Here is a 23344-nt window from a genome sequence, read left to right as displayed (position 1 = left end):
ATGCAAGATACCGCCACTGGGGGAGATTAGGGGAGGGGCACCCAAGGTCTGTTACCTCTCACAACTACGTGTCAATCTACAATCATCTCAAGATAAGGTTGTTTTTTTTTTTTTTAAATTTTTAGACAATACCGCTTTCCCCCTTCCTTTTTTTTTTTTTTTTTAAATGTTTATATATTTTAGAGACAGAGCACGAGCAGGGGAGGGGCAGAGAGAGAGGGAGACACGGAATCCGAAGCAGGCTCCAGGCCCCCAGCTGTCAGCACAGAGCCCGATGCGGGGCTCGAACCCACGCACCGTGAGATCGTGACCTGAGCCCAAGTCAGATGCTTAACCGACTGAGCCTCCCAGGCGCCCCTAAGTTTTCTCTTTTTGTTTTAAATGAAGCCGGCCAAGTAACACCTGTAGCATGGGAACGTCACACGTACTCAACAGGACGGTGTATTTATCATTCCCTCTGGGACGCCCAACCGTATAGCAGGTGTTCAATAAATCAACCCTGAAGAACAGGATCGACGGAAGAACGTGGAGAACACAGGAGATGTTCGGGAGCTTTCCTCATTCTCTTGCTAAAAAGCCTGAACAACAGCCCAGAGAAACGAACCCGGCGGAGCCCGGGCGCTGGGCGCACCGTCAGCGCGGGGCTCCCGTGGACTCTCGGCACCGGGGGCTTGTCACCATTCGCCAGCTGCCGGTCCCGGGAAGCCACTCGGAGGCTGCCGAAGAAAACTGCCCCCCTCCTGGTCTCATGCCCCTCTGGCCACTTACTGCACGGCCGGCGGGGAGGCCAGGAAGTCCCCAGGCTCCCCGCTGCCCGATGGGGCAAGGCCGGGGCGGTCCATGGGGCCACTCGATGGGAACCAGAGGGCGGGGGGGCCCGGGACGGGGACGGGCCCAGGGCGGAGGCTTCCGGGAGGGCAGACGAGGTTCGAGACGGCTTACTAGCCAGCAGCCCACATCTGTGAAAACCCAGAAACCAGCTGGGTGTCCGGCAACAGACGAACAGTGGTCACCATCTGGCCCCTCGTCCAAGGACGCTCCGTGCCACGAGGACTGTGTCACGGCCAGCCCTCTGCCCTGACACGTTCTAACTCGCCCCGTCTCCCCTACGAATCCTGCCACTGTCCCCCACCTCTCAGCTAGGGAAGTCACAGCACAAGTGGGCTGGAAGCTTGGGGTTATGGAATCACCGGGAGTTTTCATCATGTCCCTTCAGTCTCTATTAGCTAAGTTTTCAACACCGAACACGTGAGACTTCAGGCAAAAGACTCAACGCTGTCAGGTAAGCTCCCTTGAGCCCTTGGTGCCAACTCCTCCCTCGTCCCGGGCCCCTCCTGGTGCAGGCTCCCACCCTCACGTTCCGGAAGCTTCCCTCAGGGTCTCGTCCTTCCAGGCCGCCATCCCACACCCACCCCGAGGGAGGGTCTGAGTGTCACAAGGTCCAGGACATCGTCTCAAGCAAAAAAGCTTCTCCAGCATCGCCTTGAATGCATTTTGCAGAGTCCCAATCCGCTCGGGGCGGGGTGGGGGGGGGGGGGTGGTGAGGGAGGCTCCTTCCGCGTGGGGGCCCCGTCTCAACCTGCTGGACACACGCCCCGGTGGCGCCCAGGAGGAGGAAACCACGACGGCAGCTGCCTCAGAGCTGTGAGGCCGGGCTGGGGCGCAGTGCTCCCCAAGTCCCCACCGCGACAACGCGATCGTAAGGTCAAGAGGACAGCCAGCACTTATGCGGAGCTTGCCGACTGCCAGGGACCAGGCTGAGTGCAGGCGCATGAATCCACTCGACCCCCTCTTTGAGGCTGATTCAATCAGCAACGCTTTACAGAGGAAGAAACTAAGGGGCACAGGAGTTACTTGCTCAAGACCTCACAGGGAGTGTTGGAGCCGGGATCCGTCCCCTTTAAAAGTGAAATAAAAAGCATTAAAATCCTTTTAAAAAACCTTTTAACGTTTATTTATTCTCGAAAGAGGGAGAGGGAGAGAGAGGGAGAACACAGATTCCGAAGCAGGCTCCAGGCTCCGAGACATCAGCACAGAGCCCGATGCAGGGCTTGAACTCACGGACCGTGAGGTCATGACCTGAGCCGAAGTCGGACACTCAACCGACTGGGCCCCCCGGGCGCCCCAGAAGTCTTCTTTTGACATGAAGGCTCAAGACCAGAAAAGAACTCTAGCATCTGTTGAACGTGCACTGCTGTATCAGTAAGTGTAACCGGAATGCTTGCTCTGCATCTCATTTAAAAGCAAATCACACTTGGGGCACCTGGGGGACTCAGGCGGTTAAGGTTCTGACTCTTGATTTTGGCTCAGGTCATGATCTCACAGTTCGTGGGATCGAGCCCTGTGTCGGGCTCTGTGCTGATAGCACGGAGCCTGCTTGGGAAAGTCTCTCTCTCTCTCTCTCTCTCTCTCTCTCTCTCTCTCTCTCTCCCCCCATCCCCCACTCACACGCACACCCTCACTCTCTCTCTCAAAATAAACAAACAGATGGGGTGCCGGGGTGGCTCAGTTAAGCGTCTGACTTCACGGCATGATCTCACGGTTCGTGGGTTCGAGCCCCACGTCGGGGTCTGTGCTCACAGCTCGGAGCCTGGAGCCTGCTTCGGATCCTCTGTCTCCCTCTCCCTCTGCCCCTCCCCTGCTCACGCTCTGTCTCTCTCTGTCTCAAAAATAAATAAAACGTTTAACAAAATTCAAAATACATAAACAGACATTTAAAAAACAGTAAAAGCAAATCACACGTAAGAATCCCCACGCATCGCTGGTGGGGATCTAAACCTCCGCGGCCTCTCTGAAAATAGTCTGGCAGTTTCTAGAACAGCTAAACAGAGTTATGACAGGACTTAGCAATTCCGCTCCCAGGAACACACCCAAGAGAAAAAAAAAAAAATACACTCACGCAAACACCTGTACGCAAATGTTTGCGGCGGGAATCACAACAGCCGAAAGGTGGGGGCGATCTAAACGCCCACCGACGGACAGATGGACCGAAAATGCAGCACATTCACACGCCAGAATATCATCCGGCCGTAACAGGGCACAAGGGCAGGGGTGACCCTGGACAGCCCTTCGCTAAGCTACAGGAGCCAGCCACACAAGGCCACGGGTGGGATGATTCCATCCCTAGAAAACGTCCAGAACAGGCACATCCATCCAGAAAGTAGTGCTCGCAGGGACTTGGGGAGGGGAGCTTGGGGTGCCTTTCGGGGGTGATGAAAAACGTTCTACAATTAGTGGTGATGGCTGCACCATTCTGTGAATGTAACAAACCCACAGAACCGCGTGCTTTAAAAGGGTGAATTTCATAATATCTCAATAAAGCTATTGTCAAAAAAATTATTTTTTTTTTAGAGAATGCAACTCCCACAGGAAAAAAACTTCCCCTGGCCCCGAGGGGACACAAGGAGGTCCTGGAAACGGAAGGCCGGTGGGTTCAGAGGGTGCTGTTCACCCTCTGGCTTTGCCCTCCCGAGGGCCACCTTTGTACCCGGGGCTGGGGATCCCATGCCCCTCACATCGTGAACGCAAGCACCTGTCGCCAGAGGAAAAGCCGTGGCTGATGGAGTAGAAATGTCCCAGGCACCTGCGTGCAGCCTCAGCCTCCAACGTGCCCGGGGCCAGGCCCACCCCCTCCCCAGACCTCAGGGTCTTTGACAAAAGTGAGGGCTGTGGGACTCAAGAGTCACAAAGGTTCCTCCCCGTCCTAGGAGTCTAGCTCTGAAATTTGCCATAAATGCAAAGACAAAAGAAACAGAGATTGCAATCACGGTCACAGATAAAATATACTTTGTAGCCAAAGTATGGAAAGACACGGGCCTTTTTAACAGTGAATATTTTGTATAATAAAAAACAATATGTCGTGATTACGTGCATATGTTCCAAATAAGACAGCCATTAATATACGAGAGACAGCTGGTTATCCTTCGCATCTGTGGTTCTGAGATAACACAGTTTTCCTCTTCTGCGTTCAAAAATGTTTAAGTCTAGTATGTTTCTTACTCAACAAGGTTTGATAAAGTCCCCTCCAGCAAAAGGACGTAGCACCTTGACTACCAGCGAGGTCACAAGAGCAGGCTGATGGACAGAAATCACTCTCACCTCCACTGACTCAACAGACAGAGAGGACATCAGGCATGGAAAATGTTCCCATAAGCATTAATAACCTGGAAAAGGGCCTAGTGGCCTCACGAACATTTCATCCACACTTGCAAAAACAGAGCAAGGGAGGCTGCAAGCATAAAAGACATTACCTTTCAAGCCCGAATGGGCTGGTTAAAAAACTTTTAAAAGGCACAGTCTCTTAAATATAAACCTTATAGGAGATCAGTAAAATCGATACACCTCTAGCTGGATTGATCAAGAAGGAAGGGAAGGCACCACTTACCACCATCACCAAAGAAAAAGGGGGCATCACTACAGAACTTACAGACATTAGAAAAATACTAAGGGAATAGAGAGAGGCGCCTGGGTGGCTCAGCTGGTTACGCTTCCGACTCTTGATTTCAGCTCGGATTCTGATCTCGCTGTTCAGGGGATTGAGCCCCGTGTTGGGCTCTGTGCTGGCAGCTTGAAGCCTGCTTGGGATTCTCTCCCTCTCCCTGGGTCTCAGCCCCTTCCCCTGCTGGCACAAGGGCACACAAGTGCACGCACTCTCTTAAAATAAACAAGTAAACATTTAGGGGCGCCTGGGTGGCTCAGTCAGTTGAGTGTCTGACTTCGGCTCAGGTCATGATCTCATAGTTCGTGAGTTGGAGCCCCGCGTCGGGCTCTGTGCTGACGGCTCGGAGGCCTGGAGCCTGCTTCGGATTCTGCGTCTCCCTCTCTCTCTCTGCCCCTCCCCCGTTCATGCTCGGCCTCTCTCTGTCTCAAAAGTAAACATTAAAAAAATTTTTTTAATAAAATAAAATGAATAAACATTAAAAAAAGAAGAAAAATACTAAGGGAATAGTCTACAGACGTGATGCCAATTAATTTGACTACCTGCATGAAATGGATAAGTTCCTGACAAAACAGTAATTACCAGAACAGACTCAAGAAGAAATAAACCTCATGGAATAATTCTCTCTCAGCACATCAAGACGGCGGCCAAGTCTCTTATCCGCTGAAGAACACAGGGTTACCGACCAGAGCAGGTTTTTAAACGCGGACAAAGCTAGTTGGTTCGGGCAGCGACGTCTCCTCGAACTTTCATTTCTGGTGGTTTTTAAAAACATATATTTAATGCCATCTCCATTCATCCCCCCCTCCCCCAGCTCCTATCCTCTCTGAGACTCTGATCTTGCCGCAAAGTTCCTCAGGAACACCACTCCCGTGGGCTGCAAGGAAACACCGTGTTCGATACGTGAGGGTCAAAGGATACCGATCCCAATTTTAGCTATTTTCTCCATCCGGTGGGAGAGACGGGGCTCGCACGTGTGAGAAGACCACATGAGACCGCACGGAACAAAGTTATTACCGCGAGTGACCAAGCTGCCTACAGACAAGTGCCTCGGGCAGCCAGGAGAGAGGAGAAACTTCCAGCGGGCGGGAGTTAGCAAAGGAAGGCGTCCCGGAGCAAGAAACAGACGGCAAAGGGCAAGAAAGAGCAGACGTCAAGACACGACGGCGGGGACAAGGCTGGGGTTTCAAGCAATAACGAGGGGCTGGGCACGCGCGTAGCGCTTTTAAGCGCACCCGTGACAGTGGCTCTCTCCCCACCGGGAGCCACACGACCCCCGTGAGAGCCTGACGACAAGAGTTACGGACCCTCTCCCCAGGAAAATACACGTATGTACCCGGTTCTGCATTGCGTTTTGAGGCCTGAGAAACACGTATGTGAGAAGCACGGGTCTTTGTAAACTCTCCTAACCCGCTTCCAGCGTGTTCCTCTTCCTGGGGCCCGACCCCAGCGCGGCCCCTCCCGGTTCGCCTCCCTCCACGAACAGGGTCCAGATCCCTGTGTGTTTGAGCTCCACGGCTCAGCTCTCCAGAACGAGGACTGGCGAAGCAGGGGGACGGCCCGTAGCAAAAACAGTTACGAGACGGTACTTGCTGGGCACGCACGATGTCCCGAGCCCCGTGGCAGACGTGCCGTGGGAATTCCCACATCCAGAAGAGGAAGCGGGGCCACGGACAGACCGACAGACAGGCGGTCAGGTGGCAGGTGCCTGCCGACCGTCGCCAACTGCGAACGTGGGTCGTCTCCGGGCCACGAGTCCCGGGAAGGGCCCTCCGCCGTCTGCCCGGATGCCCCCTTGCTCTCACAGGCGGCACCAGGAACCCAGAGAACGAGTGACAAGAGCTCAGATGGCAGGGGCCCCAGGACAGTTCCAGGTGTCGCATCCCCCGTGCTGCCTCCTCCCACAGCTCCGTGCTGGGGTCATTTGGAACACGGCCCGGATTCCCTGCAGCTGAGGCCAAGGTTCACGGGAGGGTAACCAGGAGCCCTCCCTACGTGACAGGCACGACCCTGGTGGGGGCCTTCTGAGGCCAACGGGCTGTGAGCGGGGCCTCAGACGCCTCCCTCTCCTTCCCCTGCTCCCAGCAGTTTGGTCGCCACTTCTGCTGGAGTCCTGACTGCCTGCCAGGCCCCCGCTGGGGACTCTGCCCGTCACGTCCCGCACACGCACACACACACACACACACACACACACACACACACACACACACACGGCTCTGAGGCGACGTCCCCCCAGGCTCCCTGCAGGGCCCCAGAGTTTCCCACAATGCCCCACGGAGGTACACGGAGGCAGCTCTCCCGCGGACCCGGGCCCGGGGAGCTGGCCGGGATGCCTCAGGCCACCGGCCGGCCCCCAGCACGGAGCCCCCCGGGGAGCTCCCGACCGCGGGCCGGGCCGGGGTGAAGCCACCGGGAGGAGGACTGGGCCCAGGTTCCAAAAGGCCCACGCAGAAGCCAGCGAGGGGGAAACATTTCTCCTGCCGCCCAGAGAACTGCTTCTTCCCCCGCGTGAGCACCGAGAAGGTCCGCCCCAACACGCTGGGGACGGTCCCACCACACGGGGCGGGGAGGGCGAGGAGCTCCAGAGCAGAGTCTGGTGAGAAGTTTCCAGAGCGTGTTCCAAGCATGCTCCGCTGAGCTCCCACAGGCTGCGGGCCAGATGCTGGGCTCCTGGGGGGTCCTGGGCTGAGGGCGGGCGGGGACACGGCTCTGGCCGCCTGACGGCGATGACATCGAAACGCAGGCACCCAGAGAGTCACCGGGAAGGGGCTTCTCCCAGACCTGCCGCCCCAACGCAGCTGGCGGGGCAGAAAAAACGGAGAGCAAGGGTGCGTCCCGCCTGGTGCTGGCAGCTGGGTGGCCTCCGGGGGGGGGGGGGGGCCTCCCTCCCTCTCGGAGCCTCGGGGGCCTCGTTTCCAGACGGGGGACGTGCCGATAAAACGGACCGCGAGGTGCTACCGGAGAGAGACGCAGGACCGCGACAAGGGCACCAACGCATCAGAGACACAACAGTCATAAACGTGCGGTGCCTGCAACACTCAGCGAGGAGGAAAACACTGACACCGTTAGAGGGGGGGAAAGGAACGGCTCCCCCCGAGAACGCGGCACGGCCTGTGTGCACACGTCCCGGGGCACGCACGCGTGCGAGGGCACAGGATGTAGGAGAGAAGGTTGTGAACGCGTGGGGCGGGGGGAGGGTGCTGGACGTGGGCAGGATGTCTGTGCACGTGGAGGGGGCCGGGGGAGGCCGCAGGAAGAAGGGCCCCTCCGGGCTCCCGCGACACCCCCCGCAAGCCGCTGTCCTGACTCAGCGGGCCTCCAGCGACGCCCGCCCGCCTTCCGTGGGGCTGCCCGGAAGCCAGTCCTTAACCCCCAGAGAAAGGTCCCGGTGTCCCGGGCACCTGGCGAGAGACGGGTAACCGGTCACCGGGGACTCGGGTTCGCCCATCCGTGGGGAGGAACCCGCAATCACACGGCACGGGAGCTGGCAAAACCAGGCCCGAGACCGCCCTGCACGTCTTGTGAAGTGTTTACTCATTTTGAGAGAAAGAGAGAGAGAGAGAGTCCCAAGCAGGATCCGAGCTGTCGGCGCAGAGCCCGAGCGGGGCTCGATCTCAGGAACCGTGAGATCGCGCCCCGAGGCGAGACCCGGAGTCCGATGCTTAACCGACCGAGCCACCCAGGCGCCCCTCGGCGCGTTTCTGCAGAGGGAAGAAAATGCAGAGCTTCGAGAAGAGGAGGAGGGCGAGGGGTGACGGGAAGCAGGAGGGTGGGGCCGCCAACCGAGGCCCCTGTGGACACGCAGAGCGTGAGAAGGTGGAGAAAGGCCGCTGGGGCCAGTCCGATGCTCTGCCACCACCGGCCCAGGGCCGGGTTTCTCCGCACCGCAGGGCTGAGGGGAGGGAGTCCGGGAGCCCCCTTCCGTGCTTGGCTGGGGACGCACAAGTCCGGTGGGCAAGTCCTCAGCTCCTGCACGAGAGGGGAAGCGGGGGCTTTGTCTCCAGAACGGCACCCCCTCTCTTCCGCAGGCAACGGGCCGGGGGAAGGGGCCGGGCCGCTTTCCGCAGGGCTGGCGGCCCAGGGACATCCAGGCCACTCCGCCCTGTGCCTCCGGGTGGCCCCCGCGGCCGAGCTGCTTTCCTCGGGGAGGGAGCAGCGGCCAGGAGCCCCGCGAAAAGCCCCTCGCTCTGAAGGCCCGGGGCCTCCCGCGTCCAACGGTCCCGGGACGTCGCATAATCGCACAAAAGGACGAACAGCGCGGGACTGTGAGAAAGGGAAGAAGCCGCGCCTGGAGGAATCCAGCCGCCCAAAGGAATCGGATTAAAGGAGCTGCTGCTGTGGCCAGTGGGAAGCCAGGCTCTCAGGCCAGCTGAGCCCCCACTGCCTGAAGGCTCCTCCCGGCCTCCCTTGTCCCCGAGTGGCCGCTGTGCTGTGGACCCCGGGAGCCCCGGTGCGCCCTTGCCCCAGTCCTGCTTGGCCCGGGGATCTGGAAGGCCCACGCCTGCCTCCCACCTGCCTGCGTCTCCAGCCCATCAGGACCCACACAAGCCTCTTAATCCCCGTCTACAAAGCCTCTCGTCTGGAAGCCGGGAGACGAGGTTTACGGCTCCGGGGCGGCCTATAAAACAGCGCTGCCGTGTGTCAGTGCTCCGACCCCCTCCCCCGAGCCCCCTTTCTGGAAGCGGGTGCTTGTGCGGCTACACCAGGGCAGGGCGGGATAGAGGCCAGGTCCCTGCCAGCCCCACATCATGTCCAGGAAGTGCTACTTAAGTCAGGGCGGGGGTGGAAAGGCCGAGGCCCTGGAGCCGGACCACCCAGTTCTCCCTGGTCCCAGCTCCCGCACTCACCGCTTGTAACTCGATCCCGAACTCCCAGGTTCAGGAGTCTCAGTCTCTGCATCTGAAAAATGGGCCCCATGCCACCCATCCACAGCGCAGGTCACCCCGCCCCCCACGGTCTCGGGAGGAACCCGCAGCCCGGGGAGGAGACTGGCATCTTCCCCAAGGTCCCCCGCGTGGCTGGTGACAGAGTGGGGCCAATGACGGGACCCACGGAGGTTTGGGGCTGATGACCCATCAGTGGGCAGCCGTGGACACAGAGCTGAGACGGTCGGGTGACCCACAAGGCAGGGGTGAACCGCACCCGGCACGCGGCCACCTGTCACCTGCCCCACGTCTTCCACCATGAAGCACGTGATGTTTTTAATGTAAAACGCAACGCGGTCTGAAGATACCTTTCCAACACTGAGGCGGTTCCTACGGTATAATCGACTGACAGTCAGCAGCAAGCACGTTAAAAGAATAAAACAACATTTAGAACGCGTGACTGGCGTATAAACTCGAAAAGGGAAGACCTCTGTGGATTCACCGCTGATTTAAAACCCGCCCAGGGGCGCCTGGGGGGCTCAGTCGGTTAAACGCCCGACTCTTGACTTCAGCTCAGGTCATGATCTTACGGTTTGTGGGATCAAGCCCCACACCGGGCTCTGTGCTGGTGGCATGGAACCCGCTTGGGGCGCTGGCTCTCTCTCTCTCTCTCTGCCTCTCCCCCGCTCGCATGCTCACTTGTGCTGTCTCTCTCACTCAAAATAAATAAAGTTTAAAAAAATGAGTCAAATAAAACCTGCCCGTTTGTAGGACCCCCAGCAGTGACCCCCTCCTCCAGGCAGCCTTCCTAGAACCCCACTGCCTCCCCTGCGCTGTCTCCCTCACTCAAGGTAAATGAAGTTTAAAAAAATGAATCAAATAAAACCTGCCCGTTTGTAGCACCCCCAGCAGTGACCCCCTCCTCCAGGCAGCCTTCCTAGATCCCCACTGCCTCCCCTGCCCCCACGGGGGCCAGGTCCTGGCTGGGCCCTGAGCCCTCCCCGCGCTGACCCGCACACACCTGCCACGTGGCTGCATCCGGGTACCCACTCGGGAGGAGTGTGGTGCCGCAGGGAAGCCTTTGGACGCTGGAGCCGGATGGCCCGGTTCAAATCCCAGCTCCTGTACCTCCCGGCTGTGTGACTTTGGGCAAGTGACTTCCCCTCTCTGGGCCTCAACTTCCTCATCAACAAAATCGGAGAACCTGCCCGACCACCCCCAGCGCTGCCCGCTCCTGCCCGGGGCCCCAGCACGCCCGTCCTGGCCCAGCTGAGCCACACGCTGACCGCGACCTCTGCGCCAGTCGTCTGAGGCTGTGGCACCTCGTGGAAGAGACCCAACCCGACCAGCGGTCACTGCCGCAGCAGGGGAGCAACGGCACGCGGCCCGGGCGGCGGGGGCAGGGGACCGGAGCGCCACGGGACTCGCGGCCAAGCCAGACGTCTGTCTCGGGGGTCTTCTCCACACACACCCCCGGTCCTGCTCCTGCCGACGGGGCCGAAAGACGAGATGGCTACTGCTCGGCAGCTGTACAGGAGCCCAGGGGCCCAGCCAGCAGGCCACCGTCTACTCCCATTTCACAGACAGAAAACTGAGACCCAGACCGGGGGAGAGTCTTGCCTGCGGCCACTGTGAGTGCTGGCGCTCAGAATCCGGGACTTCTGCCTTCCAGGCTGGAGCGAGTCCAAAGCCCCTTCCCAATTCTTTTTTTTTATTGTTTTAATGTTTATTTACGAGAGAGAGAGAGAGGGACAGAATTCGAAGCAGGCTCCAGGCTCCGAGCTGTCAGCACAGAGCCCGACGCGGGGCTCGAACCCATGAACTGTGAGATCAAGACCTGAGCCGAAGTCGGGGGCCTGACTGACTGAGCCCTCCGGGCGCCCCAGCCCCATCCCAATTGCTAACACAGTCCCTCTTATCCCAGGGAGAAGACCAACTCCCACCTTCAAACTCAAATTCGATGTCAGGAGACCTGGGCTAGGAGCGTGGCCGTGGTCACGTTTAGTTGGTCGACCTTAGCCGACGGAACCACCCAAGTCATACTGTGTCATTAAAACCCACTAGGGGCGCCTGGGGGGCTCAGTCGGTTGAGCCTCTGACTTAGGCTCAGGTCACGATCTCACGGTTCATGGGTTCGAGCCCCGCGTCGGGCTCCGTGCTGACAGCTCGGAGCCTGGAGCCTGCTTCGGGTTCTGTGTCTCCCTCTCCCTCTGCCTCTCCCCTGCTCGTGCTCCCTCTCTCTCTCTCTCTCTCTCGACAATAAACACTAAAAATAAATAAACAAAAACTAAACTCCCTGGTGGGAAGTCTGAACTGGAAGCGTGAAACACAGAGCTCCCAGGGGACTGAGCAAATCCCTGCTCAGGGGCGTCTCCCCAGGAGAAACGCAGACACGCGTCCACACGAAAAGCTGCACGCGGACGTTCAGGGCAGCATGGTCCCCGGGGGGCCAACAGAATCAGCACCCACGTCCGCCAGCCGAGGCGCAGGTGGGCAAAACGCCCATCGGTGCGGGGACGCCGTGCTGACACCTGCTATGGCCGCGGCAGACCGGGGACGCGCGCTGTGTCCGAGGAGCCAGGCACAGAAGACCGCGAGTCGCGTGGCTCCGCGTATGTGAAATGTACAAGAGGTACACCCACAGACACGGAAGGGACGTGAGTGCTTGCGGGGCTGGCAGGGGTGGGGGGGGGGGACCGGATAGTGCCGGTGGCCGCACGACTCCCTGAATGAGCTAAATGTCACCGAGTTGTAGGCTTTAAAAGGGTGAATTTTATGGTGCGTGAATTACATCTCAACTGAAAAACAGATGAAACAAAAACAATGTCTTCGCAAGGTCAGGGCGCCAGGCCTGTCTGCCCGGCCCCCTCCCCTGCCCTCTGGCCCCCCAGCTTCCTCGTGGTCCCCTGCCCAGACCGTCCTCCTGGCTCAGGTGACAGCCCCCAGCCCTCCCCCCTCCCCCTGCCCACTCATTTGCTCGCAGCCACAGCCCTCCCTGCACCCCATCTGGGTTACTCACTGTGGGATCCTGGGCCCAGAACAGTGCCTGGGACGCAGCAGGTGCTTCATACAGACAGACTGAACAAAGGAATCGAATCCTTTCAGCGACCGGCACAGCTTTCAAGATAAAAGTCCCAAATTCCTGGGCTATGCTTACAATGGCCTCCCTCACCAGTCCTTACCGCAGTGCTGGAATCTTCTGGAAGCTTTAAAATACCAGGGGCCCCAGGGCTACCCCTTAGAGATTCTGATTAAAAGGCTGGGTTAGGGCCCAGTCACTGGTATAAAATTCAAATGGATTCAAACTGGCTCTCAGGCAAATCCCACTCGCCGCATCTAGGCCTTTGCACATACTCCCCAGGAAGCACGTGACTCTCACATGGACCCGGCTGAGTCCTTTCCAGCCTTCGGACTCAGCTTAGAGAGCGCCTCCTCCAGGAAGCCTTCCCTGAACACACCAGCTTCCCACCCTCCCGCGAGCTCCCGGCAGGTCCCAGCACAGAACTCGGCACGCCGCACGACCATGGCCAGAGCCTGTCACCGCCTCCCCACCCCCCACCCACGCGAGCAGCCAGGGGCAGGGCCCGCCTGACTCCACGGCACGTCTTCAGGGCACCTGCTGGCGCCTAGGTACGCAAACAGCTGTCGACCTGCTGGGTGGAATGTGTGTTTCTCCCGGGCGGCCACGGACAAGAGTGGAAGCATGAGCAGGCACGAGGCAGCCGTGTCCCCGTCACAGGACTGCCGGGATTTCTTTCAAAACCTATGCGTCGCATCAGCTCGGATTGCCGAAAAAGTACACCGGCAAAGTGGCATTGGGCTGTGGGCCTGTTGGGCCCCCTGGCATAGTGTCGCCCCCCAAAAGGTGATCCAAGAGGTTTCCTGACCCTAACGTGGGACAGAATATCACGGGAGGGGCCCCCACGTCATACCCTGAGTTTAAAACCCCGACCCCACGAGACGGGGGAGATACTGAAGGAAGGCGTAAACTCCCAGGTTCAAGATCACCAAGGGAGCGGGTCTAACGCACAGCCGGTAGCTACCGCTACTGATCCTGTATCACATACTTGAATGTTGCTAAGACAGCAGATCTTAAACGCACAGGAAAAAGAAACAAAATAGCGACGTGGTGAGACCGGTGGTGATCGTCTTATAACATATAAATGTTTCCAACCAACACGTTGCACCTTAAACTCACACAATGTTATATACCAATCAGACCTCAGCACAGCTGGGGAAAAAAAAAAAGAAAAGAAAGAAAACCTAGACCCCGGGAAGGCGCCCTCTCCTTTTGACAGACGGGGAAACTGAGCGAAGGTCACAGGGCGAGAAGCTCCCTCCACCACGGCCCCCGTCAACCTCCCACTTGGGGCTACGTGGCCATCGGAGGCCAAGTTCCTAGATACTCTTCCTGGGGGCCAGACGCATCACCCCTCTCCCCGTCCCGACCAGGATAGGGACCAGGGGCACAAAATGAACGTGATCTCCAGACATGGGTGCTTCCCCAGGCCAGAAAACGTGCCGACTGGGGAAACCTGCCCACAACCTACAAATCCTCCAAAGACAGTCACAGAGAGCTAACCTCCCAAGAGTAAGATCCCGAGAGATCTAAGCAGAGAAGGGGCCGGAAAGTTCTGAGGACTCTGGACTTCACCAAAGACGGCCACCCTGCGGCCCTGCCCCTGCCCCTCCCTGCTTCCAGGGAGGGCTGAGCTTTGGAAACCTTCTGCCTCAACCTCCTCTTTCCCGGTTGCCTCCAGTCACCTCCAGGTTTAGGACAAGACGCGTCTGGAGCGCTCACTCCTCTGAGCAGATGGCTTCCAACATGCCAAGAAAAGCACAGCCCTCCCCTCGGAGGAGGCGGTGGGAGCTCGAGAAAGGCCCAAAGCCCATCACTGCCCAGCTGCCGCCAGGGAGAGAGGGTGCCGGTGTCGGCCCAGCCGGGCAGCCCCCGCCCCCCGCCCACCCCGGCATCTTCCGGAAGGCTCCCCGCCTCCAGTCACCTTGCCTAGGTGTCCCACGAGCCCACACCGGGCTGGGGAGGAGGGCTGCCAGGCCCTCCCCGAAGAGCACGGAGCCGTGTGGGCGCCGAGAGCCGGGGAACAGGGGAAACAGATGTGCGTGCCGGCCCCGACAGGCAAGTGATGACAGGCGCTCTCTGCGGGCCTCAGATGTCAGCCTGGAGACAAGAAAGGGGCCGCGGCAGCAACACCTGTTTTGGGTGCGGAGGCCACGCTCCGGGGGCCGGGCCGGGTGTCCCCTCCGTGAGGGGCCAGGGGGCGGTTAGGTAAGCAGCTGCACGCTCCGGTCCCCGGAACGCTCCCTGGACAGACCGCTTGCAAAGGAGGCTGAGGGATCCCGCGGCGGACCGTCGGGGACGGGGACAGGCTTGTCCCACCAGCAGCGGGAGGTCCCAGCTGCAATCTGAACACCAGAGCAGGGCTGGGAGAGCAAAACCCCACGGTGCCACTAGTCAGCAGGGCAGAGAACGGGGAGTACAGGACGTTCGGGCCGGCCAGCGGGGGACCTTCAGGACCTCAGGCCCGTGCAAGCTGACCTCCTGCCTCTCCACTGCTCGGGGGGGGGGGGGGGGGCGTGTGGGGGAAATTAGAACCACGTCCCTCCAGGGCACTGCCACCTTCACAGCTGGAGCCCCGGGGTCTAGAGAGCCTAGAGGCTGGAGCACAGACGCCAGAGCGGGCCTCCTGGGTCCAATGCTGGTCCCGCGGTTACCAACTGAGCGACCTTGGGCCAGTCACTTGACCTCTGTGGAGTCGTCATTTCCGGTATGAAACGGAGGCAGCAGCACCTGCCTCAACAGCGTTGTGGTGAGGGCTCAGTAAGAGTGAACACGGGGGAAGCATGTGGCACGGTCTGGAACGCAGAGAACATTCTAGAAAGGCATCATCATCCCTATTACGTCCCCAGCTGCCATCTCGGGCAGCCTGGCCAGCTGTGCCCCCTAGCTCCAGAGGGAGGGACGACCGACCCCTTATCCCCCGCAGAAAGGCTGGGGGGCAGAGGCCGCGACATGGCGGCATGCGGGGGCCGCCCAGAGACCTAACCCCGAGTCGCCAGCACCTCAGGGCCAGAGAAGGGAATGAGTGTGTCCCGCGTTCCCACCGGGCACCAGCCACTCTCAGACCCCAGACCTTCCAGAGGAAGGATCACCTCGGCGTCCCAAGCGCAGTCCTGTGCACGCGGCCGGCTCAGAGGTCTGGTGGTTTACACGGCACGGTGCCCTCCAGGAGGCGTGCGCTCGGCTGGACCGAAAAGCCACAAACGCGATCCCGACAGAGGGTGTCGGTGACTCCTTTTCTTTCCTTTCTCTTCCTCTCTCTTTTTCCCGTCCCCTCTCTTTCTCCATGTTCTTTCACACCGTTTAAAGCTGATTCACCAATGAATGAACGTTGAGCAGGAAACAACGGAGGCATCGCGGGAGGCGGTATAGACGAGGTTCCGGAACATGCCGTTCCGGCTCAGTGGTTTCCCTGTGGCTACCTTCCAATGCCCCTGGCCACTCCCACCCAAGTTCTCAAACCACACGGCGGAGACAGACAGGGCTCGGGGGCTGGCAGGAGCGAACCCTGCCAGCCCCCGCCGGGAGTCCCGGGTCTGTTTCCAGCCGCACTGTGTCGAGGCCTCATGCCCACCGTGGCGCCTCTGGAGAGCCCCGGCCCCGCTTTGTTTACGGCTCCGCGGGAAGTGGTATTCTGTGCCGGGCTCCGCGCCCCTCCCCCCGACACTGAAGGCGCTGCACTTGCCTCCAGATCCCCAGCATCTGGAACAGTGCCTGGCTCAGAGTAGGCGCTCCATAAACATTCGTTAAATGAATGGCAGGGAGGGAGGAAGGAAGGGCAGGAGGCTGAGTTTCCGGCATTCTACCCTCTCACAGGCGGGAGCTGATGCTCCCCCGTCCTCCCTCTGACTACTGGAGCCGCACGGCTGCCCTCCCCACCCCGCCTCCCCCCTACCCCGCCCCCCCACCGCCAAGGCTGATGGCCTCGCCACCCACCTGGACGGCTGCCACGGCCCAGCCCTGGGTGGATCTCTTCCCGGCGCGTTCCAAGCCTTCTTTCAAGGACTTCTTCTCTCTCCCCTGTGCCTCCAACTCCAAAACTGCCTCCTGTGCCTGACTCCGGGGCCTTCCGTGCACACCAGCCTCGTCCCCCCCCCCGTCATCCCCACTAAGCACCGCTCCTCCTCCTCGTCTCCGCGCCTCCTCACCCTTGACCCCTCCCTCTCCACCGCACCCCGCCCGAGGACAGAGTGAGGCTGGGGGCTAGGAAGACGTAGGTTGAAGACCCACCGCAGCCACCTCTACTGGTCGTGGGACGGTCACCGATGCCACCTGACTTCTCTGACTCTCGTCTGCGAGATGGGGGCAAAGAGGCCTCCCAGGAGCAGACGCTTTGGAAAAGGCGCCAAACCGAGCAAGCCAGCCAGCCTTCCCCAACTCACGCTGACCCCTTCCAGGCAGACTCCGGCTTGCGTTTTCATCCCCACGAGGCTCCCCTCCACCCCAATCTTCCCAGCTGGACTGTTTCCTCAAGTTCCTGCCCGCGAGGCCCGCGCTTGGCAGCTCACCAACTCCCGATGAGTGAGCAAATCAACAACGGAAAAACTCGCCACGGCATGGACGCTATGCAGAGAGCAGTCGGAAACCTCAGAGAGGGCGCTGTGGCCAGCACGCGGCACCGCCACGGAGCCCGAGACCCGCGGCCACCCCGCGAAGCGACAGCCTCACAGAGGAGCTGGCCTGCCTCCTAGAACAGTCTGCCCGACACACCAGGTGGATGGGAGGGTCCCACTGGGCGCCAAGGGCTTGACCTTCCGGGGGCATCCGAATGCCCACGGCGGTCGCACACTGGCCCTCCGCGGCAGGCGCTCCGAACCTCCGCTCCGCACCAGGGGGACGAGCACAGACACGTGCTCTCACGTGCTCAGTTCCCAGGAGACGGGGCGGGATGCTTGGGGACGGCGCTGGTGGCGCAACACATGTTTACGGAGCGCCTACTCTGAGCCAGGCACTGTTCCAGACGCTGGGGATCCGGTAGCAAGCCCAGAAGCCGGGCTCACCTCCCAAGTCCTGGCCCTTCCGGAAACCGCTTTAGATTCCCAGCAGCAGATCCACAGGCTGGACCGCCGCGTGCCGCTAACGAGGAGTCCGCACCCACAGCGGGAGCGATGTGTGCCCCCGTTTAGAACGAGAGGCCCAACAAAGCCCCCAGCGACACCTCCACGGCCCGAAGGGGACGCGTGCAGAGAAGGTAGCCTGGGCAGAGCGCGAAGGCACAGAGCAAGCACCGGTCGCGGGCCCCACGCCCGCGACGTGGTACCGTGACAGGCATCCGATCAAACAGGCCGGTCTCACGGTCTCTGGTGGGGATTAGGGTTCAGGGCCCCCTCGGCCACGACGGTGATCCCAACTCACACACACCTACTCCCCCAGACCCGCTGGGGGCAGGTCCTGCCTCGGCCTCTGCAGAGGCAGATCCAAAATTAACTGAGCCCTGTCTGGCTCCTGCAGGGCAGGCAGCGTGAAGGCAGGCGCCTTATAAACAGGGCGCCAGCAACCCCCCCCCTCCTTCTGCACAGCTGATTTGCAGAGAAGAAAGACTCTCTTCCTGCCGTGGAGGGCGGGGGGGGGGGGGGGAGTCTGCTCAGGCCACTGTCCCCCAGGGTCCCAAACCCCCACGTCTGAAAATCTGGTTCCATCTGCTGTTAAGCAACCAGAGGGTCTCAAAGGACAAGTGTGAACTTGGGTGTGGAAAGCTGCAGAAGCTACACAGTGCGAGCGTTGGAGCGGAGAGGACCGTCCACGTCTGCTGCGTTTCCAAAGGGGTTCAGAGCAGAGACCTCACGGTGACCCGCGTGGCCGCACTAATTACCAACGTTATCAGGCGGATGACAGACGCGCCCCGAGCTTCCTCCGTGTGACAGACTCCGCTCGCTGCAAACACCCTCAAGTTCAGGCCCGTGCCTGCCCTTTTCCGCAGTGCCCTGTTCCGCCACAAGACCGGTCCCCCCCAACTCCACTCGCCTGCCAGCTCGGCCAGGCCGGCGCTGTCCCCCAAGCACCAGCCCGGCGGCCCCAGGAGGGCACCTCCTACTGGAACGCGGCACACAGAACCAGTACAAACGCCTCCCCGGCAGAGGCACAGAAAACAACACGCCTTCCTTCCCCGCTCGGATCGCAGAGGCCAAAGAGAAAACCGCCGCTTACCTTCATCGCCGGTGCCGCCGGGGAGCTCCAACCGAGGGGCCCCTGGCGGGCCAGCCCTTGGCCGGCGCACACCAGGGTCCCACACTCCACGCAGGCGCCGATGATCAGCTGCCGCCCATCGTCCACCAGCAGGCTGTGGCTCGCTCGCAGGGTGTAGAGGAACAGCGGCAGCCGGGCGACCCGCACGGCCCTCAGCCCAAGACACCGCTCCTTCTCCTGCTGGCAGAAGAAGCACACGAACGTCTCCACCCGGTACTGTCGAGACCAGGCGCTGACGGTGTGCTGGGCGCCGCGGGCCTCGTGCTGCAGCCACTGGCCCAGCAGGTCGTGGTAGCACAGCACGCAGGTGGCCACCAGGCCGGTGGAGTCCGCGGGCCTGGCGCGTGGGGCGGGCGGGTAGACGGTGAGGAACGGGAAGAAGGGCTCCTTTTCGCCCAGGCGGCCGGAGGGGTTCACGTTGAGCTGGAACTCCTTCCCGGGGCCCAGCTCGGCCCCGCAGACGTAGCAGACGGAGGCCGGGCTGCCCGGGGCCGACGCGGGCGGCTCGGAGAGGGCGGGGTCCGAGGCAGAGAAGGCCTGGTGGTACCTGCCCAGGAAGCCCTGCACGGAGGTGATAAGTTCGTCGTTGTGGCAGGCCCGGTACAGGGCCCACACGTCCTCCAGGACGCTGAAGCACTTGGGACAGCTCCGGACCTCGCAGCGCTTGTTGGGGCCCCGGGCGTTGGGGGGGCGGGGCAGGAGGCTGAGGAAGGGGAAATGCATGGAGCCCCTGGGGGTGCCGTTCAGGATCCTGGAGGCCACGGCCCGGGCGTCCTGGGTACAATCCTCCCCGCAAAGATAGCAGGCCTCCGGCAGGGCCCCGGCGGGCGGGCCCTCCTCCCTGGGGAGCCGGCGGCCCTTGGAGGCCATGCCCGGGGCATGGCTGTTCAGGGGCACCACGTACAGTCGCTGCAGGACAGGCACGTTGGCCAGCTCGAAGCTTTGCCACTGCTGCATGAGCGAGGAGAAGCAGCAGGGGCACACCAGGGTGCTGCCGCCCTCGCTGATGGGCTGTGCCCCCGGAGGGGGGCTGTGCAGCCACAGGAAGGGGAAGAAGGGCGCCTGAGCCAACTTTTCCTGCTTCTGCACGTGGATCTGGTGCCGCGAGGCCGGGGCCAGCGGCGACCCGCAGATGTAGCAGCAGAGGCCCTCTGCTGGCGCGGCCCGGCTCTCCGGGGAAGCCCAGGGGCCGGCGCCTCCGTTCTCCTTGTCTTTGGCGCCGGGCAGAGGCTCCTCCTCGCTGGTGATGTTGATGTCACTGTCCTCGGACACGCAGTAGCTCCCGCGGGTCTCCCCCTGCGGCCTGCTCTCCGGAGGAGTCCTGGCGGCCGTGCCCGGAGGCACTCCTTTGGCGCCGTCCGCGGGGGCCGCCTGGACCGGGGGGCCTTGCCAAGGGTCCTGAACGCCCCTCAGGACGCTGGCCCGGGCCTCGGGGACCCAGTGCCTCCCGGCCGTCTTCCGCCGGCGCCTCGTGCCGGCCTTGGGCTCCCCGTCCCCGCGCGGCTTCGAGGGGACGCCCTCCTCCTCCTCCTCCTCCTCCTCCGCGTCGCCCTGTCCCGGAGGGGCTCCCGGCGCCGGCCTCCACTCCTGGCAGCGGCCCGCGCGAGGCCCGGGCCCCGGGGGGCCGCGCGCCGCCCCCGCCGCCGCCGCCGCCGCCGCCGCCGCCGCAGCCGGCGCCCCGTCCCGGCGGGGACTGGCGGCGTCGCGCGCGGCCGGCTCGGGCTCGGAGAGGGGGTCGGTATCCGACAGCTCCGACAGCTCGGAGTCCCGCGTCTCGTCGCCGGCCGCGCCGCCCAGCGCGTAGGCGACGTTCCACTCGCGGGGGCCCCCGGCGGCCCCGCGGCGCCCGGCCGCGCCCGCGTCGCACTGGTGCGGCCGCTTCAGCCAGTACATGCGCTTGTCCACCGGCGTGCGGGCGCGCTCGAACGCGGCCCACTGCTCGCCCAGGAAGCAGCGGCACACGGCGCACACCAGCACGCAGCCGTCGGCCGGGCACAGCTCGCGCGCGCCGGGCGCCGGCTCCTGCTGCTGCAGGAACGGGAAGAAGGGCTGGGCCGCGGCGCCCGCGCCCGCCGCCGCCGCCGCCGCCGCCGCCGCCACCGGCTGCCTCACCTGCAGCTTCAGCTCCTTGCCGCGCCCGATGCCGCCGCCGCAGATGAAGCAGGAAAGCGGCGCGCCCCCCCCGCCGCCGCCGCCGCCGCCGCCCGCCGCCGCCGCCCGCTCGCCCACGGCTGCCATGAGCCGCTGCTTGCGGGAGAGCGGCGCCGGCCGCCCGCTCATGGCCGCGCCGCGTCCGCCCGTGCGCCCGCGCCCCCCGGGGCCGCCCTCAGCGCCCGCCGCCCACGCCGCCCACGCCGCGCCCGACGTGGGGCATGAGCGCGCCGCGAAGTTTGGCGGCGGGCGGCCGGCGCGGGCGCGGGCGCACGGCCGCTCGCGGGGGCGCCCCCCCCACCCCGGCCTGCCGAGCCCCCGGCGGCGCCGCGGCGAGCGCGCCCGGAACGCAGCGGCAGCGGCGGCGGCGGCGGCGGCGGCGGCAGCGGCGGGCCCCGGGCGGCTGGAGCGGCGGCCGCATGTGCGAGCTCCGGCGCCTGCCAAAGCGTGGGGTCATTTAATTGGGGAGGAGGGGGGCGGGGCGGCGCGGAGGGCGGCGGGGGAGGGGCGGGGGGCGGGCGCGCGGCGGGCGGGGAAGCCCTCCCCCGCGCGCCCGCCCCGCCTCCCCGGCGCTCCCCCCCCCCCCCCCCCCCCCCCCCCCGCCGCCCGGACTGCGCACAATGGCCCGGCGGCTCCGCGGTCGGGGCCGTGTCCGGCGGGGGCCCGCGCGCCGAGGATCCCGCCCCGGGCAGGGGCCCGCGCTCTCGCTCTCCGTCTCTCTCTCGCTCTCTCGCTCTCGCTTCCCCCCCCCCCCCCCACCCGGACAGCGGTTAAGTAAAGGGCGAGCGGGGCGCGCGGGAGGAGCCCGGTGAGGACGCGGCCGGCGCCGAGACTCCGAGGAGCCCCGTGGGGGGGGAGGGGGGCGGGAGGGAGAGTGGCTCTCGGGAGGGGCGGCTCGGGGCGCTGCGGCCCCCTCCCCGTTTCAAAGCGGCGGGGGTGGGGGTGGGGGGCGAAGGAGGGCCGTTGGCGGCCCTGCGCCGCCCTGGGTTGGGGCACCTTTCGGGGTCCAGTGCGCCGAATGTGGAGACGGAACAGGAGCAGTTCCCTGGCTCCTGGGGCCTGGTGGCGAAGGCGCCGTCAGGGGGGCCGGAGTCCTTAACCTGCCACACAGCTCTCCCCCCCCCCCCCCCCCCCCCCCCCCCGCTGCCCCGCGGCCACTGCAGCCCCACCGGCAGCACAGAAAGGGTCCTGCGTGTCTGGGCGCTGTGTGTTCCAGAGCAAGTGACTGAACAACTCTGGGCCCTTTCTTCCTCCTAGTAACTAGGAGCTCTGGCAGGGGACCGACTGCGTGCCAGGGGCCATGCTAAGCACTTTCTACACATCAGCCCAGGGCCTGCCCCCAGTAACTAACTCTGGGTTGAGTGCTGACACCTGCCCATTTCACAGATGGGAAAAAAAGAGCCACTGGGGGTTTAAGGTACTTTTCCAGAGTGGCGGGAGAGATTCAGCCCCAGGCAGTGGACTCCAAGCCCCACGCCAGGCAAACATGTGGTCCCGTGGCCAGGCCCCTTCTGTCCTCCCCACCGCCCTGGCTCAGGCTGGGAGGCCCTTGTGCGAATCCGGCCTCGCTGGGCCTCCTCTTCCCATCTACGAAATGACATCTCTTCCAGCTTCAAAAGTCTCTGAGTCTCTGACTTCAGAGCAGTTGACCGTGAGCTGTCCCTGCCTGCCAGCTGGAACCCAGAGTGAGCCTGGGGACAAAGGTGCCAGTGGGCCCTCTGCCCTCCGGGGCACTGGCATGTAAATAAACCTAGGCTTTCCCCTTGGCATGGGGGGGGCACGCATTATAAATCAGCAGAACAAGGGCGAGGGGCCGGCTCCTGGGAACCCCTGGAGCGTATTCCAGGGGTCACAGTCTGGGAGTTAAAAAAATCATCATCACCACCAACACCGCCGAAAACCCAGTGCTGCAGCTCCTTACCCAGACCCAGAAAAGAGCTGCGTCAGCAAAAACTGTCCCCAAGGAATGCTGGGGCAGGGCAAGGGTTTCTCCCTGCTTCTGGCATTTTGGCGGCAGGAGGGAACCGATGAGGAAACGTTAAGGGGCCAGGTCCACTCATGGGGCCCCTAGCACAACCCTCAAGCCCCACACAGACCGAGAGGTTACCGGTGAAACCGTGCCCCTTTGGAAACGCAGATCCCCATGGGGTTACCCGTGAACCCCTTAAGCTCGTGCTTCCTCCCTCCTCAAAATGCCTCTGCGGGTTCTCTTTGTGCGACTGCTGCTCACCTTCGCGGCCTCGGCTGCAGCGTCTTCCCCCAAAGGCTTCCCTGCCTTCGCCATCCCAAGCGGGTCCCCCGCGCTATTCTCTGTCTCAACTCACTGGCAAAGGAATTTGCTGTTGGTTTTATTTATTTTTCTGTCCAACTCTTCCCTGAGCTGCAGCCTGGGTCCACCCACCCGTCTCCCCCCCCCCCCATCCCGGGCCCCGCACCCCCGGGGCAGGAACCAGGTCCGGCTTGCTCGCTGGTCACATATCTGGGGCCTCACTCAGGGCCTGGGTCCTGTGCACTGGGGTCCCGATCCTGCCCCGTCCCTCTTCTGTCTGTGTGAGCGTCAGACGGACCTCTTAGCGCCCCAGGCCTCAGTTTCCTGCTCTGCACAGTGGACCAGATTTGTGTGTG

At 62.5% G+C, this 23344-nt stretch overlaps 1 protein-coding gene across 5 annotated transcripts in view; it reads right to left on the bottom strand.

Moving 5' to 3' along the window:
• GSE1 (Gse1 coiled-coil protein) overlaps positions 1 to 20154 on the bottom strand; it is a 391234-nt gene extending 371080 nt beyond the window's left edge. For 4 of the 5 annotated variants that reach the window (XM_043599807.1, XM_043599810.1, XM_043599808.1 and 1 more), the window contains exon 1: positions 18530 to 20151. In XM_043599807.1, coding sequence (XP_043455742.1) covers positions 18530 to 19525 — 996 coding nt within the window. In that variant the 5' untranslated portion in view covers positions 19526 to 20151. Of the gene's footprint in view, positions 1 to 18529 lie in introns of all 5 variants that reach the window. The other variant, XM_043599809.1, reaches the window with a different exon arrangement.
• Between the last annotated feature and the right edge of the window lie 3190 nt (positions 20155 to 23344).

Source organism: Prionailurus bengalensis, chromosome E2 (genome assembly GCF_016509475.1).
Source record: "Prionailurus bengalensis isolate Pbe53 chromosome E2, Fcat_Pben_1.1_paternal_pri, whole genome shotgun sequence".
NCBI classification, from domain to species: domain Eukaryota; kingdom Metazoa; phylum Chordata; class Mammalia; order Carnivora; family Felidae; genus Prionailurus; species Prionailurus bengalensis.
This window is presented reverse-complemented; position numbering and strand designations above follow the sequence as displayed.